Source organism: Clupea harengus, chromosome 15, assembly GCF_900700415.2.
Source record: "Clupea harengus chromosome 15, Ch_v2.0.2, whole genome shotgun sequence".
Lineage (NCBI taxonomy): Eukaryota > Metazoa > Chordata > Actinopteri > Clupeiformes > Clupeidae > Clupea > Clupea harengus.
In genome coordinates this window covers 25,020,215-25,046,908 of record NC_045166.1, presented here as the reverse complement: position 1 = coordinate 25,046,908, position 26,694 = coordinate 25,020,215, and the positions used below count along the sequence as shown (strand labels likewise).

Sequence of the window (26,694 nt, the reverse complement as noted above, 5' to 3'; positions counted from 1 at the left end):
TCGGTAACACTTTAGAATAACTCTCCTTAATAAACCGTTTATGAAGCATTTGTTGATAGTCTGTTAATCATTTACAAATCATTCTCCCAACATTCACAAACGTTAGTAAGGTATTAATAAATGCGTAGTAATGTATTTATGAACATGTTTTCTAATGATCTATAAGGTTTGTTAATAAGGACATTAGTAAGCGATTTATAAATGAGTATTAATGTATTTCTGAACATGTTTCAAATGATTTTCTAATGATCTGAAAGATAATTTATAAGGGCATTAGTAAGGTATTAATAAATGCGTAGTAATGTATTTATGAACATGTTTTCTAATGATCTATAAGGTTTGTTAATAAGGACATTCACATCACCATACTTGAACTATCAAAGACACAACTGACTGTGTGGGGTCAGGGAAGGGATTAAGTTAGAGCTTTTTCAAGGTTCGTCACGGTACAAACTATAGTTGGCCAGCTTCGTCGGAAAGTGACAGAACATTTTTTTAAATGTAATTCTGCCGTTGTCTTGTGCGTTACAATACTTTGAAAGCATTTTCCATCTCAGTTTGTTTTTGGTGGGTTTATGCTAGTGTGTCACTGTACAACCACAGACAGTGACCAGACCCACACATGGGATTTAAACACCACCATCCTCCACTTCCAATATATCTTCCTAAAAAGACCAACACGAGATAACTAGAACATTAACACACATTTGTTGTACTCTGTTATCCATAACAGGTGGGGAATGTGTCAATTTGACCATGTAACATCTGTGTTTTCGAAAATACAATATTGACATAAAAACACATTTTTGTACATCTACAAAAAAAAGCAGCCGTCCTTTTGTAACATAAAACTGAGCTCAGTGTTTTTCTATGCCCTTGTCTGTGCCAGTCACTGGAGTGAAGTGACCTGAAATGCGTCCACACTGAGCTGTTGGCGATGCCATTTTAAGACCATGGGGCATGGAGCAGGTGCTTTTGTCTTTGTATTACCACCACAAAACAGAACATCCTAATAGTGTAAACCTTGTGTAAAACTGCATGTGACAACTGTACTTAAACATGAGACACTCACAAACAGTGGGCAATCCCTACACTAGGATTTATGAAGAGTTTCAGTTGTTGTTTGTGCTTGTGTTGTTCTGCACTGCTTCCTTATCAATCGCCCCACTGCCTTGAGAGAAAATGCTAAGCGAATAAGACACTAGCTTTCGCCAACACACACACACACACACACACACACACACACACACACACACACACACACACACACACACACATACGTATATATGTATATATATATATATATATCTCACACACTGTATGCGTTAACATATTTTGACATAGCAATGCTAACACATTGTGTATAAAGTAGCCATGTTTGATAACAGTGCCTGTAAAGATTGCTCATGGATCATTTGTGTGCTCATTGAACTTCTGTACCAGATCACATGTGTGCTTCTTCAGTTACAGTGGAAAACACAGTATTAATGAAGGCATATGAATAATATACAGAGAGAGAGAGAGAGAGAGAGAGAGAGAGAGAGAGAGACAGAGAGAGAGAGAGAGAGAGGGACAGAGAGACAGAGAGGAAGGACTGGTCAGTCGCTGTGCTGCATTTAAAGAAGATTGAAGTAGCTCTGGAGGAGTCTGGTATTATCATATGCTTACGTAATGCCTCACAATATCATACTGAGCTTGTGAGATGACTTTAAAAGCTCTTCAGTCAGACCTTTTAGAGGTGCCATTAGCCGCTTAAAAGTGTTTCAGTCAGTCAGTACACACAGAAAAAACGAGAGACAGAGGGAGCCTTCAGGCACAGCATCTGCTCACAAGAGGCTTTTATGCACATGGACACACATATATACATACATGAACACACACACATACAAGCATAGATGAAGATATATAGACTCACATAAATACTCAACACATATATACAAAACACACATTTAAATTATTTATTTGAATCCACCAATCATATTCATATTCACACACACACACACACACACACACACACACACACACACACACACACACACACACGAACAGTGCATACTCAAATATTCACGTTGTGTAGGCATGTAAACACACATACACACACACACCTACATGCATCATGCCAACATGTTCTCATAGACACATGTACACCTACAAAGATTCATACAGTAGCTACACATTATGCGCACACATGTATGAACACAAACAAAGTCACACTCAAAACACACATGCACCCACACTCTCAGCCCACGTTGTGCAGCATGCATACACACACACACAGACATCCTCCCACACACCTCCAAAAGGGCAGCCTCACACTATCGCCTCCTGGGCACACACTTTTCCTTCATGTTTATGTGGGCAGCGCTTTATTTAGACGCACGTTTGTGGAGCACAGGCTATGTGCTTATGCAGAACAGCCAGAGGGGTCAGAGTTAGCGAGTTAAGATAGCAGGCTGTATCTCACAGAACTGCCTGCTTGCAATCGACAGCTCACAGTTGGCAGCAGTTTAACACGGACAGGCCCCTGATGCCAAAATCTATCGTAATGCACTTCACAAATGAGATGCCATATTTTTAGGGCCGACAGCGACAGGGAGTATTATGAATATTCACGATATCGACAGTGGATATATCGACAGGGATATTTAGTGCTTAGCCACTGGGTTATAGTGTGTTTTGTGAAACGACTACACAAGGTCACGGAATGTGAGAGAGCACTGCCAAGATATTGACGAAAGGAGAGAGTTGGGTTTATGGCCGTATTTGCTCAGCTTAGGAGACTCAGAGGTCAGGTGTCCTGAGACACGGAGGTCAAGTGTCCTTCAAAATTGCTGAGCAGTCAGATACTACGTCCAAAATTGCACTTGCTAAACTGCCTCTTGGGAAGTAAATGGAATGAGGCTGGAAAATGAAATTGACGATCAATATATGCTGATGTGACAATACATGGTCCAAAAGTTTGGTATCATGGTATTTTTCAGTTTACTAAGCGAATGATAGTCTTTGAAAGATTGTGGTTTTCCCATGTATGTGATGTAAGAAGTGCCTCTCTCAGAAAGCAACCGATGTGTTTACACAGATTTCTGCTTCCTATGGACAACATTACTGCGCAACTTTTATTTTCTATCATACCTAATACGTAGAAATAGATATACTTACGTAGAAATCGATTTACTTACGAAACAATGTCTTACAATGGAAACTCTGGCAGTGTGCATTTGTGCTGTTTCTTGTGGTACTTAATCAAATGAAGAGAAAGGCTTAACTTTGTTGTCATTGCTTATTTACAAACAGGTTTCTCTTCGAGCCTGGCGACTTCAATTACACTAGCATTTCCGTTACGGGAACGGTGTTGGCGCCATCCTGTGTGTGTGTGTCTCTGTGTGTTTGTGTGTGCGAACACACATTCGTATTTTTGTGTTAGTTTGAACTCTATGAATTGATCCTACATTATGAACAGCACAGGACTGTTTTAACCACAGAAATGGTCTTGGTACTCTTGGTCTCTTGGTGTGCATAGCTGACCCATAAAGAAGGAGGAGGAATCAGAATGGGACCGCTCTGCTACATGTAGTAGATATTGGGCAACCGTGACATAGAAAACCAGTGAAAGGTTTCATGGCTGGCATGTTTTTCTTTTCACACACTCAAACACACAAACACACACACACACACACACACACACACACACACACACACACACACACGCGCGCGCGCGCACACACACACACACACACACACACACACGCGCGCGCGCGCGCACACACACACACACACACACACACACACACACACACACACACACACACACATTTTGTTTGTGTTATTTCCATGCTTTAGACATAGCACGAGGCTTTCTAAACTACTCTGTGGATGGTGGAGGTGTTTTGAAGGCTGATTATGATTCCACTCTGCTGATTGCTGCTAATTCTCAAGTTTAGCCAGTGAATATTTACTTAGATGAATGCTTTCATTTAAAAATAGCCAATTCCTTCCATTCCAAGCCGGCCCCCCTCACACTTCAATTTTCCATATCTCTTTCACTCTGCCTGAATCTCTCTCCTTATATTTCACACTCAAGCTTTCAATTTTACTCTCCATTTCTCTCTCCTCTATATTGCCGTCACTTACTGGAATGATCAATCTCTTTCTCTTCCCTTCTTTCTGCGTCTACTACTCACTAAAAGCTCTCTCTCTCCCTCTTCCTCTCTCTCTCTCTCCTCTCTTTTCATCTCCTTCAAGAGATCTTCCTCCCTGTGTCTGCCTGTCTGATTCTCCCTCACTCATTCAGCTCCAGTGAAACGAGAGGACTCATCCAGCTCTGCCACCCGACTCCTTTCACTGGCCCTCGGTTCTTAGCTAATGAATGCCATGCAGACAGGCACACATGGGCACACAGATAGACGGCACACATGGGCACACAGCGGCACAGAGGCCATGCAGGGTGCCATGCTCTCCACAGCAGGCAGATGCAACAGACATCTGCCAGGGCACTGACGGGGCAAGGAGATAGAGGGAAATAAAGAGAGTGGTAGAAAAAGAAAGAGGGAGAGAGAGATAGGGCAGCTGGCGCCAGGGCCAATGCATGGATCATTTTACTTCCTCAAGTCTGCCAACCAAGAAAAAAAACTTAGACAGGAGAAAGAAGAGGAGAGGAAGACGGAGGGAACCAAGATACAGTTTCATGAAGTTTCCACCATGTCTCCCTCATCATCAGCAGCAGCACCATTATGATCACCATCACCATCATCACCACTATCGTCATTATTATCATCAACAACAACAACATCATCATCATCATCGTCATCTTTCTCCTCTTTTTCTCCCATCATGTTGTAATTCATACATGACAGCCATCTTAATGCACTTCAGGGACAACTCAAGATGGCATTTAAAGCTGAGGAAGAACCACAAAGGAGGGACAGGTGGGGACAGCAGCGTTGGACATTTTGGCACAGCAAGTGTCAGTCTCCATAGCCGGCCCAGAGAGGTTACCTGACGCTTCATGACACCATGGTGCATGGATGGGCATGATGCCATGGCTGTAAGCCTATATCACCCATCACAGCTATATCCCATAGCTGGAGAGAACATAATGCTTTGTGACCGCCATTAAAACAGGTAACAGAGCTGACCCATAGAAAAAAATTGTAAGCCAAGACCTCATTGTCTCTCACTCTGGGTTGGAGACTGTTATTGTCTAACCTGGTGTGGCTTTGCAGGCTTGTGATACACAATGGCTGTTATAACTCAAGAGTTCAGAGGAGCAGCTTGCCACTGGTGGACTGCTTTAGCCAACATTCATGCTCATTCATTTGGCATGACTCCGGTTTTAATCTTCAGCAGATTACTTCATTGAATTATCCAATCAGTGGATTCAGCTTATCATTATGCAAGAACTAATACAAACACTAACATGATGAGATCCTCCTCCGATCGAGCATGGTCCTAGGCCACCAGATGACCAGCGTATGTCTGGCCCTTGTAACGATCTTTCGCAATGGACCCAAATATCAGCAAAACGCAGCAAGAGCTGACCCAGGCAAGTGAACTGGTGCATAACGCAGGGGGTCTCCTGCTCTTTTGTTGGACAACCTGACTCAAATAGACTCAAAGCAGCCGAGAAAAAAAGGACATAAGTCGGCTGAGATGCCATTTCAGGCTGACTGACATCTTTGAATCCTGTGTTCCGGTTTTCAGCTTCAGAATAAGAGTTCACATCAAGGTGAACAGCAGCAGCAGCAGCAGCAGCAGCAGCAGCAGCAGCAGCAGCAGTAGAGTGGCTTGTCTTCAGGTACTTGGTCTGGTTTAGATGCCTGGGATACAGTGAGGGAAGGACAGCGCTGTGAGCAAAAAAGAAACACAGAGCCTCCTTCTCACCTGAGTAGAGAGAGAATGGCCACGGGCCGGCCATATGCCGCCCTTAGATGAGTGGGTGAAAGAGAGCAGGGCCGAGAGAGAGAGAGAGAGAGAGAGAGAGAAGAGGAGGGGGGCCTGCAGGTCTGAGGTACCTGCGTCTGAACTGCATCCTTGTCCTAGATTAGGAGGACAAGCTCCCTCTCCACCAGCCCCTGAGACAAACACTCTGACTCTCCTCTAAAATACGAGTTATAAATAAATAATAGCAGTAGACAGGGACAGAGAGGAACGACAGGCTTTTTAGGCGCTGATGTGTCATCGTTTTATCACTCTTTTTTTGTCTGTGCAGCGCTCTCTCCATCTCTCCAACTCTCTCTTTGGCTTTGTCTCTCATCCTTTCTGTCTGGTTCTGTCTCTCTCTCTCTCTCTCTCTCTCTCTCTCTCTCTCTATCTTCCCTTGTCAAGACTAGTTATGGTGAAACACAGAAACTCGGTTTGTCTGAAGACTCTGTGAGTGTCATAGGGCAAAGTACACCAAACAAAAAGAGAGAAAGTAAACTACAAAAGCACTCGCACCCATAATCCCATCTCATCAGCTAGCTGGCATTCCTCCTTGCCCTGGAGGGTAAACACTCGCTCACCTAATACTGCTACAGCTCCACTGTAAGAGGCACCTTGCTTTGCCCGGTGAGACGTTCCTGAGACAGATACGAGCGGATTACACAACCAAGCGACACAAGATGAAGTGCTGTGAAATACAGTGGAAATGACATTCCAACGTACACTAATCACAGCAGGGATTTTGTGAGTCTCATTTAACCCTCTCAAAGGAGGGCGATATGGAAGGAAATCTCTTGACAGGGAAGATGGTGCGGTTTGTAATCAGATGAGGGTAAGTAATAAACCCACAACTCACAATACAGCATCCATCAATTTCATCATATACCTGAAGCTATAAACCACTTATGAGATCCATAAGTACGTACGGTGGCCCTGAGCGCTCAACGCACTGCAACCTGAAACAGCAAGCATAATAATACAAAAGCAAATAAACATAACAACAAGCAAATTAAGAAAACATCGTCATCAATTTAAAAAAAAAAAAACGTGGCAAATTCAGACAAACACAATTACACCAACAACAATGTGTTACCAGAGGATACTTAAATGTGATGAACACGCCTGGATAGTGAAACACGCTATTTTATCTGGCTGTTACATTAATAGTTACTTTCAGAACCCGTATTAGGAGACAAGCAAGTTAAACTAACGGTATTTTTTTCTAACACGACGAACAAAATGAAAATCTTTAAGTTTCACTAGGCAAAAAGACTCTGTTTCTGGAGATGTTTGAACTCGTATATATTCCTCTGGTACGACTTGTCAGTTGTCATATATGGGCCGTGTCCAGACCCTGGAGTGGTAACACATTACGTTAAATACGGACTCTGAATATTTCCCTGTATAGGTCATCTGTCATGTCCGACGTATCTAGACCAAAACATCTCATGTTTATCTCATCATGTTTATGGAAACTGATTATGGAGCATAACTGGTCTCTGTATAAGGGACATATTGGATGAGTGTGTCTACTCCCTGAAACCTATCTATCAGACTTACCTTATCTGATGCTTTCAAACTACTTTTCATGTTTGACTTCTATCTTTCAGACTTTTTTCAGCAGTGAATATTTACAGACAAGTCGTCATCAAGTTAAATGTTTGATGCTCAATTTCAATATAAAGACCATAAACAAGTCTGACTTCTGAAGATCTTAAATATTGGTGATATAAAATGTTTTTCTAACTAAAAAAGCAGACAAAACGAATCATCCAGCAACTTTTACTGTATCATTACAAAACAAGACAAAATACAATTGTGTACATATTCTCATTGCTTTTTATTTTCCATTGACACCACTTCTCATAATCCTTTTTATAAAAGTGCAGTGTATAAGAGCGTACATCATCTTTTGCAGGGGTGGAGGACAGCTTTAAATCATCCACACCATGATCATGCTTGTTGAGTATGGTGCTTTCTGTGCTGCTAGTTGACATCCCCCACTTGGATTTGTAGGCCTCCATCAGGTTGGCTTCATGATGACCACCTTTTCATCTGATCACTGGACATAAGGTTTGTAGCTGTTTCTTGTAAAGCTGCAAGATAAGGAAGCATTGTTAATCCAACGGAAAAACAGGAAAACAAAACACTGTTTTCTAAATGGTCAGTTTAAGAGCAGAGCACCTTACCACTTTTACTGACAAAACATTTCAGGAATGGTATTTTGTATAAAGATTGTACATTAAAACCACAGTATTATTGCTGCCCGTTGACCAGCTGACCAGCTGACACACAGCACACATAATAATAAATATATACAGTGGTTACTTAAAATAATGTAATTTTTTAATTTTTATTTATTTGCTAGGAATTTTCTGTATATTTTTAACATGTGGTATACCTAGAAATCCATCCTAGCATTAATTTCTTTGACCACTTGTCCTGCGTGTGTGTGTGTGTGTGTGTGTGTGTGTGTGTGTGTGTGTGTGTGTGTGTGTGTCTGAGAGAGAGAGACAGAGAGAGCGACAAAGAAAAAGATAGTAACAGCCCTGTGATGACTGGTGATATGTCCAGGATGCACAACAAACCTAGCAATAATCCAGGTGTGCAAAAATCTAATCCAAGTATGCAATTTGACCAGAGCAGCAAATTAGATTGTAGTAAATGGTTAAAGCAGACATAAAATAAAATAAAATAAAAAAACAGCAAAGAACACATCACTGGCCACAGAAGTCTGATCAAAGGAGCACAGCAGAGGTCTGCAGATGTCAAAGGATCTCAAGCTTCTCAGGAAGAACAGATAGCTTTGACCATTTTTGTACAGCGCTCTAGGTCTAGGTCAAAACCCTGTGTGCTTCACATTTCGCTGCCCACCCAGTGCCCCTATATTGGCTCAGCATCTCAGCCTGCTCCCGGAGCTAATAGACCAAAAAGGCCACTGAAAATCCATTGAAAGTTACTTTTGGGCTTTTAGTGCCTTTTAATCAATAGGGCAGTGAAGAGTGTTACATGAAATGAGAGGGAGAAGAGCTGGGGAGTGGACAGGAGAAATGACTCGGATTCGAACCCGTGTCCTCCATGGGCGTCAAGCCCGAATGTGGTCGGGGCTACTGCTTGCGCCACAGTGCCCCCCCCCCGCCATTGAAAGTTACTTGTTACATTTTGGGTTTGATTGTTTACAATTTCTGTAAGTATAACATAGTTTTGTAACATGGCGTATTGGTAATTATGAATGGGCCTAATTGTTTTGTTTATATTTATACTCAGGAATGTCTTAATAAGGTGGTTAATGGTAAATCCAAAACACGGAAAACTGTGACCGTCAGGTTCTCAGAGTTGGATTCCTCTGTGCACAGTATGACGTCCAAAGTGGCTGAGGCCCTGGGCCAGGATGAGCCGACTGTGTGAATAGACAGCCATGGTAAGGAAATCAAGAACTTTGAAGGAACCAGAACATCTCTTCGAATTGGGTCAAGTTGAGACATCATTACCTTTTAAGTGTGTAAACCTGATGCACCTTATAATGTATACTTCACATTGCTCTGTGTTATTGATAGATTGTTTGTGTGAAAAACAACTAATAAACACATTCAGGTAGAGTTTGAGTGCCACAGTCACTATTCTTTCCACTAAAACTGCATTGGAACTGGCCAATTGTTGTGGAAGCCAATGACTTCATGTCATACATGATATGAATGTTGCACTGTCATATCCTACCGTATGCAGATCCACTGTTAAACCGGTAAGAGGAAACAGATGCCAAAGCAGAAAACAGTGTGGGTGTCTGCAGGAGTAGAAAATGTACATTTCACTCACATTACATAGATATCTTTACATGGACTAACTGCATTTGATTATAAGGCAAACCAAAGTGATGCAAAATCCATGTTGTTTCCATACCTGGGAAGCTGGAGGTAGACCCAAAATCCCAAACAATGTGAGCAGCTGAGAATCTGAGAACAGCTGGAAAGAGAGGGAGTGAGATGAATTATGGAATCAATTTCAATGAAACAAAAACCTATAAACAAGTGTTTATAGTTTTATAGACAGATAACTGATGTGTTAATGCCTTCAAAGAGTTAGCTAACATTGAAGGTAATTAACATAATTGATAGCAAATAATTCATGGACTAATGTAAAAGATCTCTCCAGTGTGTAACATTATCATATCAAAACGTCTTTTAATACTCACCAATGTGAATTTTCCTTCCCTGCAGCAGGTCCAGCTGACCACCAACTCAAACTTGTTCAACCGTCATGCGTTCACATGAGGGAAGAATTTTTTGCTGATTAAAAAAATTAATCCAAGTGAAATTAACTATTAACGTAGCAGCCAGCTAACATAGAGTGTTTTGCCATTTAGACGTGCTCATCTATTTCAAGTGTCTTCTGGAAACACTTCTGTTATCGTTTGGTGTAACTGCAGCGTGTTTCTGTGTTGTCTGAATTTGCAGTGTGTTTCTGTAATGTGTTGTGTTGCCTGAATTTGCAGTGTGTTTCTGTAATGTGTTGTGTTGCCTGAATTTGCAGTGTGTTTCTGTAATGTGTTGTGTTGCCTGAATTTGCGGCACATTTTATCTTAATTCGCTTGCGTTTTGTATATTTGTATGTGTTTTCTTACGTTGCAGTGCATTGATCTCTCAGGGCCACTGTAGTTAAGGGAATATTTCCAGAGCTAACAGTCTGTAGCATCTTGCACAGTGGTCCTCAGAGATGCACTTTCCTTTAAAAATACAGAACCTTAAGAGACAGTTTCAGATTAAATATGTATGCAGGCATGTGGATTACCTCCCTGAGGTGTCTGTTACACTGACAAACCCACTGTTTATTGGCAGAGATATGTCCAACACTTTCAGCTTCACACAGGCAGCATCTAACAGCATTTAGCTCGTTTGGCTTTGCAGATATTAGCTAATTTCTTCTGGTAGGTTACATATATTTATCAGACCAAGCAGAGAAAACACAAGGGCACTCAGTGAGCGCAGACCTCCGCAACGTTAGCGAAAGTGAAAAATACTACAGAGATTTGGATCGACTCCTAAATGTAATGGGTTCTTCCATGGCCCATGCCACACCCATCCACCAAATTTAATGGAAAAAATGGACCAGTAGTTTTTGCGTGATCCTGCTGACAAACAGATAGAAAAAAACAAAAAAAACAACTGCGCCAAAAACATAATCTCCTTGGTGGAGGTAATGATGCACAGATGGTGGACAAATGGTGTTGCCTCATTTGCACGTTGTTGTAACAACTTGAAAAAGGTTATATGTCTGTAAAGCCACATAATACACTAAACCTGCCAGTCTTCTCTTGAGAAGATACAGTTATGTTGCAGTGACGTAGTGTGCAGGTGTTGTCAGAACACATTTATCAATGAGATCAATGGACCTTTTCACCCGCGACCCTTGGCTCACCTGAGCCACCTGACGAGGGCTGACACAGTAATCATACGGAGGGGCCTCGAGGGAATTGGCTGGATCGGGGCTTTTGGCGTGAGCCTTCGATCAAACAAGGGTGTGTCTGGGGAGCAGGAGCTGGTAACTGATTGTGACGTGACATGACGTGACAAGGCTTAACACAGAGCTTCTGTGAGGTCCGGTCTCCAGACATATACAGTGAGCGAGTCAGCTCAGTTCTGCATTATTAATCTGGTTCAACTGGCAGCATGGTGCTGGAACTCCCAAGGCACTTGAGGTTAAAATTAGCAAGGATTACTGGAAAACAACGAGGAACACCAACTGCCCTGATTTGTGTTTGTTTAGGATATGGTGTCAGTAAATGATTTGCTTGATTTGGATAGTCCCATGTCAACAGACTATCTACAGATGCTCAGATTATAAACAAACCATCTGTTGTGAATCTGTTAACTACAATTCATGATTAAGTTTAGGGTAAAGGGTTCAGTTTGGTTAAGGTGATGCTCAGTGAACAATTAGGAAGACTGAACTTGAATTTCAACAAACCACCTGTAAAGTCTCTGTAGGTGGACTATCCAAAAAAAAGTGTTACCATGACTTCACATGAATCAGATGGTGACTGGAGAGCAAACAGATGTTTCTATGTAGAGAACTTTACTTTGTACAGCTAAGCATTTCTGGAAGGCTTCCATTAGAGTTCACAAAGTGTTTTATCTAAAGCAACTTACATTTGGTGACTACAATTGTCTGATGTTTCAACACTTTCTTGAGCCCATGGCTATACTGCATTTAGTGTCTTAACCACAAAGAGAGCAATATTATCATATTATTGAACACAGATCTCTGAAAAAGCCATAACTATGGTAAGAGCTGTTAGACAGTTTGGGGTTATTAACATGCTGATAAGTTAATAGGGAGACAGCAGATCAAGTGAGTAAAACAGGGGACATACTGACCCAAACATTGCCAGCACCACAATCTTCTTTCTACAGTAAGTAGAATACGTTTGGTAGTACATTTGCAGGAATGCTATGATGGGTGTCAACAGAAGAACTTAAAGGTGTGGTCCTTGATTCTAATCCACTACACTTTTTGTCATGTTCAGCTAATTTCTCCTCACTTTCCTCTAGCTATTTGTGTTAGAGTCCTCCCTCTATAAATGGGAAACCAACAAAGTGTCTCTGACGACTACTACACTATTCCAGTCAATCAACAATGTTGCTTAAGAAGTGTATTTGTTTGGCTGGATCGAGGACTGTACCTTTAATATAACTGCTTCTGAGCACAGCTAGAACACACAAGGCTGTTTCTCGGCCTGTGACGTGCGGTCACCTTGTGCCCAACTTTATTATGATCACACTTCTGCTGACACTTCCCCCCCCAGCCCAATCAGTTCCCAAAACCTCTCTGTGTGAAGGGGCAGGGGAACCACTCGTATCTATGTTTAGAGAGTCCCTTAAGGGTAAAGATTCAAAACGTTCTCTCCAAAAAAGTTCTCTGAAAAAGTTCACTCTTGATCTGCCCTGGTGTACATTTGTACTGTAAGAGATTTGCATCTCTGCTGAGACTGGAAACTGGGATATCTGCTGTGGGTGGGGAGCCAGGGTATCTCTTCGGAAAAGGTAATTCTAGACACTAGACCTAAACTTTACCCCCGGAGCTGGTCGTTAGGTTACCTCAACAATTAACACCCAATCAGGCTACACCTCAGACCCACAAGGCCAGTGTCATGTTACAGGCGTTTGTTATGTTTCTGTACTCGTCTCTTTCCACCCTCGTATCAATCTATCTGTCACTCGGTTTTAATCTACATAATTGATGTATTGGTTTCAGTAGGCCTATATGCAGACATGCATAACTGTGTATGTATCTGTCTGCCTGTGTTTGTGTATGTATCTGTCTGTCTGAGTTTGTTATTCTAGGCATTGTAATGTGACATTTCAATGTAAATAAATGCATGACATTTCTGCAAAAACAAAAGGCGTGCACAGGAATCCTGGGAAGTGTCTTTTTGACTGGACCAGTGGCTCCCAAACATTTCATGTCCTACCCCCCCTTTGACAACCACCACCACCCACCACTGCAAAGATTGAACTCGAACTTGATATAAATCCATCACTGTACTGTATAGGTGAATTATAGGCTACTTTACTGTAAGAGCACTGCATTTCAAAATTCCACCTGTAGTTGATTGTTTAGGTTTCTTGTTAAGTTTTTTCACCCCCACACCCCACCCTGAGCGGCCTGCCTCACACTTTGAGAACCACTGGTCAAGACAAATCTGTCCATTTAAACACACCCAATCTACGTATTGTGCCTTTAAACCAAGATATTTACAGAGGTTACTGTAATAAAACTGTCGAAACTGTCATATCTGGGTTTGAGCTCTGGGCCTGGTATGCCTTGTGGCACTGATTCTCTGATCTCAGTTGTCTAACTGAGGCCATTAAACCACCAATCAAATCACAGAGGCAGCTCCAGTCTCTGGGCAATCCATATGATTTGATAAGCCGTAGCCGTGAGGCTATGCCTATCATTTCATTGAGAGGGGAAAAAACATCACCACGAAGTCCTGACATCAGCTTAAAAGGCGAGCTGAAAGAGTACAGGCGATCTGCGCGAGGGCCTTCATTTCATTTCTGACTCTCTAAAAAAGTCATAATTTATTTATCTCCACGGCAACTCCTTACGGAATGAAAGAGTGTGGCGGGAGGAGGGGAGGGGGATTTGTCTGAGCTGCGTTAGAGATTTAAGCAATATTTCTGTCATCTTTTTTTTCCCTCCCTTTTTTCGCCTGGATTAAAGGGTCCAGAGGTTTTTGTCGCCATAGTAGAAAGGCAGATTCTGAGAAAAGGAGAGAGAGAGAGATGATGACAGACAGAGAGTGAATGATGAATGGAGAGCAGGGAGGTAGAGAGAAGGGGGGGAGGAGGGAGGAGAGGAGGGAGGTAGAGAGAAGGGGGGGAGGAGGGAGGTAGAGAGAAGGGGGGAGAGGAGGGAGGTAGAGAGAAGGGGGGAGAGGAGGGAGGAGAGGAGGGAGGTAGAGAGAAGGGGGAGAGGAGGGAGGAGAGGAGGGAGGTAGAGAGGAGGGAGGAGAGGAGGGAGGTAGAGAGGAGGGGGGGAGAGGAGGGAGGAGAGGAGGGAGGTAGAGAGAAGGAGGTAGAGGAGGGAGGTAGAGAGAAGGGGGGAGAGGAGGGAGGTAGAGAGCAGGGAGGTAGAGAGTAGGGGGGGAGAGGAGGGAGGAGAGGAGGGAGGAGAGGAGGGAGGTAGAGAGAAGGGGGAGAGCAGGGAGGAGAGGAGGGAGGTAGAGAGAAGGGGGGAGAGGAGGGAGGTAGAGAGTAGGGGGGGAGAGCAGGGAGGTAGAGAGAAGGGGGAGAGGAGGGAGGTAGAGAGAAGGGGGAGAGGAGGGAGGAGAGGAGGGAGGTAGAGAGAAGGGGGGAGAGGAGGGAGGTAGAGAGAAGGGGTGAGAGCAGGGAGGAGAGGAGGGAGGTAGAGAGAAGGGGGGAGAGCAGGGAGGAGAGGAGGGAGGTAGAGAGAAGGGGGGAGAGGAGGGAGGTAGAGAGTAGGGGGGAGAGGAGGGAGGAGAGGAGGGAGGTAGAGAGAAGGGAGGAGAGGATGGAGGTAGAGAGAAGGAGGGAGAGGAGGTGGGAGAGGAGGGAGGTAGAGAGAAGGGGGGAGAGGAGGGAGGAGAGGATGGAGGTAGAGAGAAGGGGGGAGAGGAGGGAGGAGAGGAGGGAGGTAGAGAGTAGGGGGGAGAGGAGGGAGGTAGAGAGTAGGGGGGGAGAGGAGGGAGGAGAGGAGGGAGGTAGAGAGAAGGGGGGAGAGCAGGGAGGTAGAGAGTAGGGGGTGAGAGCAGGGAGGAGAGGAGGGAGGTAGAGAGAAGGAGGGAGAGGAGGGAGGAGAGGAGGGAGGTAGAGAGAAGGGGGGAGAGCAGGGAGGTAGAGAGAAGGGGGGAGAGCAGGGAGGAGAGGAGGGAGGTAGAGAGAAGGAGGGAGAGGAGGTGGGAGAGGAGGGCAAGCCGACTCACTCATTTCCCATTAATAACACACAGTATGTGTCGAGACACGCTACGCGGCGTGAACATACACACTTGGCATCCACACAAGACCTCCCCATTCACATGCCTCACATGTCTCTCGCACCACACTGATCTCTTTGTTTCATCGCTCTCATTATCAATCCCTCATACCTGCCTTTCTCTCGTGCCCCTGTGTTTCCCTCATCTTAACCTCTCTCTTTCTCCCGCAACGTAATCTGATGGGGCTTTCACGTCCTAAAAGTAGCTTTATGTCTGACTGGAAATCCATTCGGTGTTTCTAAAAAGTCGCACAACCTAAGGGGGTGGCAGATATTACACTCTTTGTGCTTGCTTTACAAAAGCATGTGTGTGTGTGTGTGTGTGTGTATTAGGTATGTGTGTCTTTATGTGTGTGTCTCTGTGTGTCTGTGTTTGTGTGTGTATGCCATTTTTGTATATGACTACCTCTGTGTCTACATCTGTGAATGTAACTGCAGACATACTATACGGATGTGTGAATGTGTACACATGTGATTGGACATGTGAGTGTGTGTGGACATGTATGACTGAATGCCCCCTTCCTGTGTTAATGCGTGAGCGTGCTTGTGTGAATGTGCACCCACTGACCACGTTGAGTCGCAGCCCCGCACCCTGCTGCTCAGCGGTGCGGGTGGCTGAGGGCCGGAGTGGGCGATGGGTGGGTGGCACGTTGTCACTTGTCGTGCGACTGCGTTTTGATCGTGAGCAGAGCAGGCAGCCCGGTGGCGTATGGCGTGACACAGGGTTACGGAAGGTTACCTCTCCCCCCCCCCCCCCCCCCCCCCTACCCTATTGGGTAAGACCACGCTCCCGCTCACGGACAGCTCTTAGAACCGACAAGGTGAGTCCTGTAAGGTCAAGCGCAGCGGGAAAAGGTCGCCTATCGGATGACGAGTCAGATGAGTCAGAGATGAGAAGAGTCTCGCAAACACAGAGGCGCGTTAAGGATACCCTCTGTATGGGCTTGCAGTACGGTAAAGGTAGGATGTTAATGTAATGTTTTGTGATGCAAAACCGATTGAGAACCATCCATGGTCTCTGGCGCTGCTGGTTACTATATTCTACAGGGTGTTTTTTTTTAAATTTAAGTTGACAGTTGAGATGGCAAACATCCTTCATGGCAAAGGTCTGCGTCAGTAACTATAACAATTAGGACATATACGGCATTACTACCTTTGGATTGCCGTTAATACTGTATATCTTACTGTCATAAATGTCCCTTTCTCCATTTTGTATCCACAAATATACTCTCATGGTTTATGATTCATCTTGGAACAATACGGTTGGCTTCCGTCATGATCATCTCCATTTTTATTACGGGACCATTCACTGTAATGAGTCAATAAAAAGGAGTCCATGACAAACAAACAGTGGATGAACAGAGTCTTCAACCCACACTGGGTGTTGATATCAGCTCAGTTTCCATTTCATCATTGATTTCAGCGCAAAAACATTTTCTCGCACGGCAACAGGCATACACAGTTTTACTACCTTAAAGGAAGTCACCATAAAATGCTTTTTAAATGCTCTTAACGATCGGTTGATCAGTATTGTATTCGAAAGATCTAGCTAACAACTGGAAATACGTGGGCAGTAAAATAAAATACCTACATAAATAGAGAAAAGACAAAACAGGTCAAACAAATACAGCTAGACAGATGAAGAAGGATGGATCGGGAGAGAGAGAGAGACAGAGAAAAACAGATAGAGAGAAAGAAGAGTGTAAGACAGAATGAGCTGGTGAAAGATGACTGTTGTCATTCTGTAAGGCAATCCCCTTTCATCTGCAGGCCGAGGGGGCGAGATGCTTCTCTCTTTCCTGATGTAACTACTGATGGGCTCTGAAGGGCCATCACTGCATCACTCCTCGGAGTCGGCTATGACCCGACACTCGTTCAGGATACGCTCAGGTCATTGAGCTCTGCTCTGGCTCGCTGCCCTATACATACAGCTGTGAGTGCAGGACTGTGGTCAGTCAGGGGTGTGTGTGTCCCCTGTCTCTGGGGTGTTTTCACGTGCATTACTGGCACTGGTGTATACCAACAGATAAACACAGTCTACACATACACACACAGAGACACGTACAAACACATGCAAACACACACACACACACACACACAAACAGTGCTGTCACTTTGCTGCTTACATTGAAACTGCGTTTTTGCATCAGATCAGTGTGTGTGCGCATACCTGTGTGTGTGTGTGCGTGTGCGTGTGCGTGTGCGTGTGCGTGGGTGTATGTGTGTGTGTGTGTGTGTGTGTGTGTGTGTGCGTGCCTGTTTGTGTGTGTGTGTATGTGTGCATGTGTGTGTGTGTGTGTGTGTGTGTGTGTGTGTGCGCTTATGTGTGTGTGTGTGTGTGTGTGTCACACACATGCACGCTAAGGGCTGTGTAACACACTAGACTGCTGCTTGTTCATGGTTCATGTGTGCTCAGTACCGCCTGTTTGAGCCTCTCTTCAGAGCCATTTATCAAAGGCTTTATGACCAGGGCTGATCCAACCAGTTTAAAAGCAGGTCAGATTACCTAAGTAGGCTGAAGTAGGAGAGAGAGTCTCCACAAAGCCCAGGTATCATTGCAAAAGCTGTTTTCTGTCAGTCATGTTCAATATTCATATCCGAAAACATATATACATATATCATTCTGACTGCCATTTATTGATGTAATTCTAAAAGCTAGTACCAGCCCCTTATAGATGGGTGCTAGTGCAGGTTACCCATAATTATGATTCAGTGAGCCATTAAAGACTTTTGTTATGTTTACATAACATTTATTCAGGGAAGGACAGGGTGCCCATTTACTCAAAGCAAAGTAATGCCTTTTGTTGTTTGAGAGACGATTCCATGGCACAAAAGTCTTTGTGTGCTTCAACTGCCACTTGCTGAAACTACAAAGCTTCGGCCAAAAGAAGAGAACAAACAAGCGGCTTGAGCTGAGAGTGTGGCATTAGAGAGGCAGAGCTGCTGAGTGGCGAGCGGCTTCGCCCCGGCCAGAGGGAGAAGGGTCTATTCCTGCCTGCTACTTCGGCAATCCGCAACAACCTACTAAACGCCTGAAAGTAAGCCACTGCTGAAACTCTCTGCCCATCCCCAGCTGTGCCATCCACCAGCATGCCCGGCCTTGGGGGATATCAGCAGTGCCCTGCGCTCCGGTGACGTGAGAATGGGCCAGGGGGGGGGTGGCACTGCCAGGGCCTTTACCCAAAGTCAAAGAGGGTCTCTGCTGAAGGTCCCAGCAGAACTCGCCCAAAAAAAAAACCTTCTAGTGCCAAGACCCACATGGCCTCACTCTTTCTCTCTCTTTGGCTGTGCCAGGGATATCGGAATGTCAGCTCTCCAGGTCCGGGGCTTTATTTACTCTTCGTGATCCCACATTCCTTCCATGTCACAGCCTCTTTCCCAGGAGGAGGCGAGGAAGGACGATTTTTGGAGAGGGGAGGGGGCTTTGGTCGAGGGGGAGGAGGGTAAAGAAGCACCTCCCACCTGCTCTCTGGTTGTGTTGATTTCCACTGTACCGTGCACTGCCCCCCGTTCTCACCAACCCCCAACAGACACCCCCCTCCCCCCTCCCCCCTCCCCCCGACCCCTGACTAATACACCAGGATGTGTTTATGCACGTGCAAAAGCAACGAGAGGTCAAATCATCCCAAACACCCTCTCCGGGCGAGCTGTTAGCAGGCTCCACTTGGGTGTTATTCTCACGTGGGCTTTAAAGCTCATAACACTCTCAGATCTCTCTCTCTCCCTCTCGCTCTCTCTCTCTCTCTCTCTCTCTATCTGCTTCTAAACCCTCCCTATCTCTTCTTTGTTTTCATAACCTCCCCAACCCTGAACCCTCCTCTCTTTCCCCCTCAAACTTGCCCCTCAGCTCAAGAAAACATTTCATTTTATGAGGCTAAAGTTTTCATGTGCTCCTTTCCCCTCTCGTGTGCTTTCTTCTCCCTCCTCTTATTTCATGTCAGCCATTTGCTGATCCCCTGAGAGTCCGCCACTGTCTCAATTGCACGGAGATCTTTTGTCATGAGACCCCTGCCAGTTTTCCCACCACATTGCCCAGCAACATCAACAACCCAGAGATGGACTGTGTTTCACTGAAGGTACAATAGTTCAAGAGGGACAACCTTTTTCAAAACAATATCAGACATCAGGTTCCAAGTTGACAGTTTTCAGGCAATTGCAGGAAACATATAACTGGCCGGTGAGATCCATATCACATGATTAAGTGTTGATTAAAGCACTCAAGTTCCTAACCTACAACAGAGTGATGAAATACCTTCGTATTGCTTATGAAAAAGAGACTTGTTATGAATGATTAATGATGCCTGAAAAGTGCCTCACCAAACATATCAGCCCGCTAATTGCAGCCTGATGAATACAGGGTGTGTGCCTGCAAAATAAAGTGCGGTCCTCCTTGTCACTTAATGGCTAAGAGGGTTTGGGATGTAGGAGTGTTACGGGAAAACATGAGGCAGGGTGGCTAGTCTAAGAAATTCAGTGGTTGGGCAAGGGAGGTGGGTGGGTGGGTGGGTGAGGCAGTGGGTGGGTGAGGACAGGGGCAGAGGAGGATACAGGGTTCTCATCAATACTTGATGGCACAGAGAAAAAGCTCTGCCACTACGCTTGCCTTGTAGCCGGGCCCGCTCTCACAATTACAGCATGCGGTTTCAGCTGGACGGATCGGGTTTGGTGTGCAATTAGCGTTAGCAACGTGCTAGGGTTACAACCCAGGTCGCTGTGAATAACTGCCTGGCGGCTGTTGGGTTTTACAATGGGGAAACACTTGGGGTGGAGATGGTATCAACCACAAGGGACAAGGTCAGGTCAAGTGACAGCACATGCCCACAGATATTAGCTCTGTCAGCTAAGGGTGATTAACACTTGCGGTAGAGGTAGAAATATGATTATTGAATGAATATGAATATTTCCTCCAGTCAAAGTAAAGCTCTATTCAAGTCCAAGAAGGCTTATGTACACTAAAGTTCCACGTTGCAAACATAAAACTCCATTAAGTAGTAACTCTCCCCACCTGAAGAATAAAGCATGCACATATGTCTATATGTATCTACATTTTGTATGACACAAATGCATACGAATACAAATAGGTCTAAATAATGCTTCTGAACTTGACGGACAAATCTGTGTGGACATTTCATCCATATTTCCTGTATTTTTTATTTCAGATGCTTCAGTTTTGTTGTGAACAGGCTGCTGCATTTAACACTATTTCATGTATGAACATGAGAAAAATATCTCTCGGACCAGAGAAGAATACCTCTCAGTCCAGTAGGTCTGGCCACAAGTGTTTGGAAGACCTAGGCTTATCAGTTGTTCAAAGCAGGTGAGACTGTTAGATGTAACCACAGACTTTAATAGACAGCTGGACGAATTTGTCTCTTTCCAGCCACAGGAGTACTCCATAGATGAAGTCCTCAATGCAGTTTTCGAACCCAGTAACCACTCTGTTAATCAGGACAATGTTGAATATGGACTGTAAGTCTTTGAAGTGTAAAACATGTGCGAGAAGGTCCCGTTGTGGAGGTTTCTGCCATCTGTGCTCCGACACAGCCAACTGGATGTCTGAACCAGGCTGTATCAACGAAACAAAGTGTCCAAATAGTCGTTCTGAATTGGCAACAAATTGATTTCCGCAATAAGTCAGTTTGTTTTAAGTGCTACATTTAGGTACATTTACGTAAAAATGTACGGACTACCCGCTTTTCCACTAAAACGACTTGCTTCGGAGTTTCGGAGGTGAGGCTTGTAATTAAGCTGATTCAGTGCCAGTACACATACAGTATACATATATTTTTACATTTTAAGGTTTTTCTGGACTGAACCCCTTAAGTCTGCTTGCCTATAGCAGCCCGTTTACTCGTTTTTGTTAGGCTTCATCCATGAGAAAAATGTAAGCCGTTTTTGTTAACCAGAAAAGGTAAATATTGCAAGGTGCATTGCAACATGTGATTTATGTTCTCCCCGGGGGATGAAATACTGTAAAATCGCCTCCGCGTAGTCAATCTGCAAATGGTCATTCAACAAGTCAGGAGCAAGTGGAACAGATCGATCTCTGTGTGCCCTTTACGCATGATGGAACCAAGTGGACATTTCATCCCCGTAAGTGATGTGATCAACTACTCCCGCGGGTTCCCATAAATAAACCACTCACTGTTGTTATCTCCATATTTGATTAGAATTGGCAACTGCATGAAGCATACGCTAACTACTTGATTATACAATATGTGGACTATAGATGAGGCAGTTTTACACCGTCTTCTTGCTGAACGTGTGTGTGTAGGGGGGGGGGGGGGTTCTGAGCAGTGGAATGATACTCTGATGATTTCCTTTACAACAAGCCTAACTTTAGTTTAGTGGCAGATAAAGAAGCTTCCTCGTAGTGTGTAATACATGAATGATCACTGTCTTGTTGTGTGAGCATGTTCAATTTTAACTTTTGAAGTCTCTCAGCTTGTCTTACCTATTGTCGTGATCACAGTGATGGCGAAGTAAAAAGAACCTGCGAATTTCCACTGGACTCCTGCCTTGTGCGGCTTCAGCTGCAATACCACCCCTTCCAGCTCATCGAAGTTGACTTTGGACAAGTTGTATTTCTCCATCAGCTCCCGTTTCCTCGCGTCCAGCTTCTTCTTCTGTGTAGTCTCCTTCTTAGACTCCAAGGCATCGAAAACAGCCGCTCCGACCAGCAGGTAGGTAAACGTGCAGATGATCAGCGCGAGGGTCCTCACGTTTTGCCTCTTCATGGTCAGGGTGAGTTGGTGGGCTCCAGAAGTTTGACGGTGGATCTTGAGGACGGCGAGCTGGGCTGGTTCATGGCTCCGCTTGGTCTGGTCAGAGAGGACCGGGGGTGCGCCGGTGGACGGCCAGTTCCGATGATGACTTTAACGCCGAAGCGTGCGTTTTCTCGGAGCTGTTCGTTCAGCACCACCCCCTATTTTCGCACGCTGCTCTCTCTATCTCTATCCCTCTCCCTCCCTCTCGCTCACTTATAAACTCAAACACCCTATTCCTCTTCCTATCGTTACCTTTCCCCTCCCCTTATCTAACCCTAACCCGTGCGCGCGCATGCTTGTGAAGGATAGACTAACACACGGCACTTTTTTAAATCATTGTTTCACGTACATTGGGCGGGGGGAATGGGGAAGGGGGGTGGTAAATATTTTCTTACATTAATATAAGTAATGTAACATTTTTGATTACTGTAATACAATGTTTTTTTAGACTTTCAATATAATATTTCCACATTGACGTTGTATTTGTGAAGTGAAACATGAAATATGTCAATATCCCTAAGGGGATGTAACATAGAAGCAGGGATGGATTAACGAACGGGCCTACCGGGCCCAGGCCCAGGGGCCCATGAGCTCAAGGGGCCCCTAGGCCAGAGCCTCTGCGTTAAGTCGCTGTTATGTATCGCTTATTTGTGGTTGAAAAAGGTGTATTTTATTCATTTGCTAATGGCTTTAATTGAGTGTACCTGTGCTGTGTTATAAAAAGCTAGATTAATGCGACAGTGATCATGCATGACTTTTTTGGGACTGCAAAGGATACCCTATGCTATAAATACCCTCAAAATGGCAAACCTGTCTCTGTCATGGTTCACATCATTTTTAGGGGGAAATCGTCAGTAGCAATCTATAACAAAAAAATATGCTTATCGGACATACACTATAGAAACTATTAACAAACCGATTCAATTAAATGAATAATTTCTTATTTTCTTTGTTATTTTTGTCATATACAGATATGCAATGATGATTGCTGGGTAATATGTATCTTGTTGTCCAATGTCAAGTCTCTATTTGATCATGTGATACGATATAGATAGTTTAGGCGCAGAATCTGAAAGTCAAGACCTACAAGCAGGCACAGTAGGCTACACCTGCCGAACGACGCCTTTCAAACATAAAAGTGGTGATGCATGATCTGATTTTTCAATGGACAGGATAGCCAGCCCATTCAGCCTCTCCTGCCCCGTGCTGCCCCTCAGGTAGGTCTTAATCAGTTTCAATTTGGAAAAGAATCACTCGGTTGTTGCCCTGTCACATGTAATGTCAGAAACAATAGCGGGGCAGTGCACACCTCACCGAAGGTGGATGTTACGGAGTAAACTTTGACGTGTTTACTTTCCCAATACAATAACCAAAGTATCTAATTCGACCGTAAAATCCAACACATTGGTTGTGTTTGTGCGTGCGTGTTTTGCGGGCGCACAATTATTTTTTTTCGCGTAGGGGGGGGGGGGGGGCCTTCAGCATGTCCAGGCCCAGGGGCCCGTGGTTTCTTAATCCGTCCATGCATAGAAGGTGCTAAAAGGTTCTTCTTGTCAGTTTCTTATAAACATTTTTTTGATTCCAGGGAACTTTTCGTTTCTATCTTGCTCCCAAAGGAACCTCATCCGCAAGCGCGGATTAATGCACAGGCTGGCCTAGGCTGCAGCCGAGGACCACCAAGTGTATAAGGGTCCCGTATGGGCCAGAAAGAAATCTTGATCCTTATTGGCCCATAAGAAACGTTTAAAAAAATGACGCATGTGATTGGGTAGACGTGGCCAAGGTCATAAGGTCAACTTGGTTGTACTGGACAGCGTCCTGAACAATGCCAAAACGTCTTCATATACTTAACAAAGACTCACAGTTTGGCGCGGTTGAAGCAACTGCAAAGGGATTAGCTATGGCAAAGACCAATCACCGACACCTCAGGAATTAACGTTAGCCGTGGCACAGCCACTCCAACCTCACCTGTTGTTGCCGCTGCAAATCTTACCTATAGCTCGGACCCTGCATGCTGGGATAAAATTCATGAGCATACTGGGTGAAAAATCAAATTGGATTTTGATGGACTGTTTTTTTACTTAGTTGTGTGGTTCTTGCCATAATATGGATTAGTACAGTAGTCGTACTAGTAGTAATAGGGCTGTTCACTGTATACCAACCCTACCTCGTCACCACACAACTCGATGGTCCTAAACACATTAAGAAGGCAAGAAATTGCACAAATTAACTCTTGAAAAGGCACACCTGTTAATTGAAAACCATTCTAGGTGACTACCTCATAAGGCTGATTGAGAGAATGCCAAGAGTGTGCAAAGCTGTCGTCAAAACAAAAGGTGGCTACTTTAAAGAATATAAAACATATTCTGGTTTGTTTAACACTTTTTTGTTTACTACATAGTTCTGATGTCTTCAGTATTAATCTACAATGTTGAAAATAATACAAAATAAAGAAAAAACATTGAATGAGAAGGTGTGTCCAAACCTTTGACTGGTACTGTATAGTACAATTAACAACAGCCATGTGTGTTTATCTGACAACATTTAGCTTATTTTGTTTTTCGCTGATATGTAACAAGACGTTATAAGTGTAAGATTTAAAGATTTAAATATTGTCTTTGACAATATCTTTTATAACATTGTCCATCGCCAGAAAGCAGCAGTATCCCCAGGCGGCATCCAGTTTTGCCCCAGGCGGCATTCAGTCTCTACTCAAGACGCAATCACTGTAATTAGAGCCTGTCTCGGCCAAGCGCATTGATGAATGTCAAATGTGGAGAAGGCCTCCCTTCTGGAACATGTCACATTCCATCTATAACTGTAATGCTGGCCCCACTAGACCGTTTTGAGTAAAGCCAAGAGCTAATGAGTTGGAGGCTGGATCCCCCCAGCTGACTTTAGACATAATCCGGAAGGGACTCAAATTCTGCCAAGACACTTTTCTGTTGACAGTCACTCTCTCACTCACACACTCACTCTCTCACACACACACATACACACACACACACACACACACACACACACACACACACACACACACGCACACACACACACACACACACACACACACCCGCACACACACACACACACACACACACACACACACACACACCCGCACACACACACACACACACACACACGCACACACACACACACACACACACACACACACACACACACACACACACACACACACACACACACACACACACACACACACTTCCTTCACTGACACTTGCTTGCTACCAGATTCAGCTGTTGTATTACTTTGATTGTGTAAGGATAGAGAGCTTGGATTGTATGGAAACCCAAGAGAACATTTCCTTTGAAATGTTTCCCTTCAGCTTGCCACCACTGTCTACCCAAGTTCTAAGTAAATGTTTCAGCATTAATAGTAACAATGTTACTGTGAATGTTAAACCTTTTGTTTTTTTACCACTATTTTCTGTCCTAGTGGTCATATTGCCTGTTTCTTATACTTACCACTGCTATACTGTCAATATTATTCATACTCCATATATCTTATTTCATACTGTATATATCTTATTTATTTATATATTACCACTATACATATGCACATACTCTCCACTTTTCTGCTTTTTTTGCACTTCTGGTTAGATGCTAAACTGCATTTCATTGTCTCAGTACTTGTATACGGTACTGTGCAATGACAATAAAGTTGAATCTATCTATCTATCTATCTGTATATATTTATATTATTGAGATTATGTGAACTTTGTCAATTTGTCAAATCTTCGGGCAGTATTGGTGGACCATTTTATTAGCCCCTTCTTAGGAAATCATATACACTTGGTAGTTGCACTTGATGCTAATGTATGTACTTTACAAAGTATTGTAGAAAGTGTAGCAGAAATAACAGGCCTTTCTGCTTTTTTATTAATTTACTGTAACTCATGGCAGCAGAGCAACAACTTTGCCAGAGACATTCTGCCTTGAATGCTAGCCATATTTAATACAAGGTAATTATCAATTTATTTAAAGCAAATTTTTGTTGCAAGGGCGAGAATTAAGGAGCACAAAAATAGACTTTCCCTCATTCCAATGGCAAAGCTTCCCAGAGGCTCAGGATAAGGACAGAGGATGATCTCTAATGACACAAGAAATGGATCAACCAAACAGGCGGGGTGATCGCTATCAGCTGTTGTTGTTATTTCCTGTTCTTCCTAATTGTGAGTTACTGCTGTTCCTTGCTGACAGCACACAGCACTGAGTTACCTCCTTGTTGGCAAAACAGGTCCCTCACACTTTATAAAAATACATATTTTCAATCACAAAATATAATGGTTTAAGTCAATCTTCAATCTTCAAGTCACTTTAATCACAGCATATTTATTATTTCATGTTTGGCTGTCAACAACAACACACAAAATATGCACGATATATTGTATTGACCCAAGTCAATACTGGGACCCATCTACATTGAGCATGCAATTTGAAACGACTGGGGAAAAAAAACAAGTCCCCTGGTGTGCCTGAACAATCCTTAAGTAAA

The 26,694-nt window shown here is 43.9% G+C and overlaps 1 protein-coding gene and 1 long non-coding RNA gene across 2 annotated transcripts in view; both read right to left on the bottom strand.

The window, feature by feature from the left end:
- Window positions 1-22,530, bottom strand: part of kcnk3a (potassium channel, subfamily K, member 3a) — a 36,014-nt gene extending 13,484 nt beyond the window's left edge. Inside the window, exon 1 of the mRNA XM_031581592.2 lies at window positions 21,869-22,530. Within this exon, the coding sequence (XP_031437452.1) occupies window positions 21,869-22,151 (283 nt within the window). The 5' untranslated portion in view covers window positions 22,152-22,530. The remainder of the gene's footprint in view (window positions 1-21,868) is intronic.
- Window positions 7,391-10,403, bottom strand: LOC116223742. The gene is made up of 4 exons (XR_004165241.1): window positions 10,112-10,403; window positions 9,820-9,882; window positions 9,637-9,703; window positions 7,391-8,015 (listed from the first exon to the last, which is right to left on the bottom strand). It is a non-coding gene; the product is annotated as an uncharacterized LOC116223742 (long non-coding RNA).
- Window positions 22,531-26,694: the final 4,164 nt, after the last annotated feature.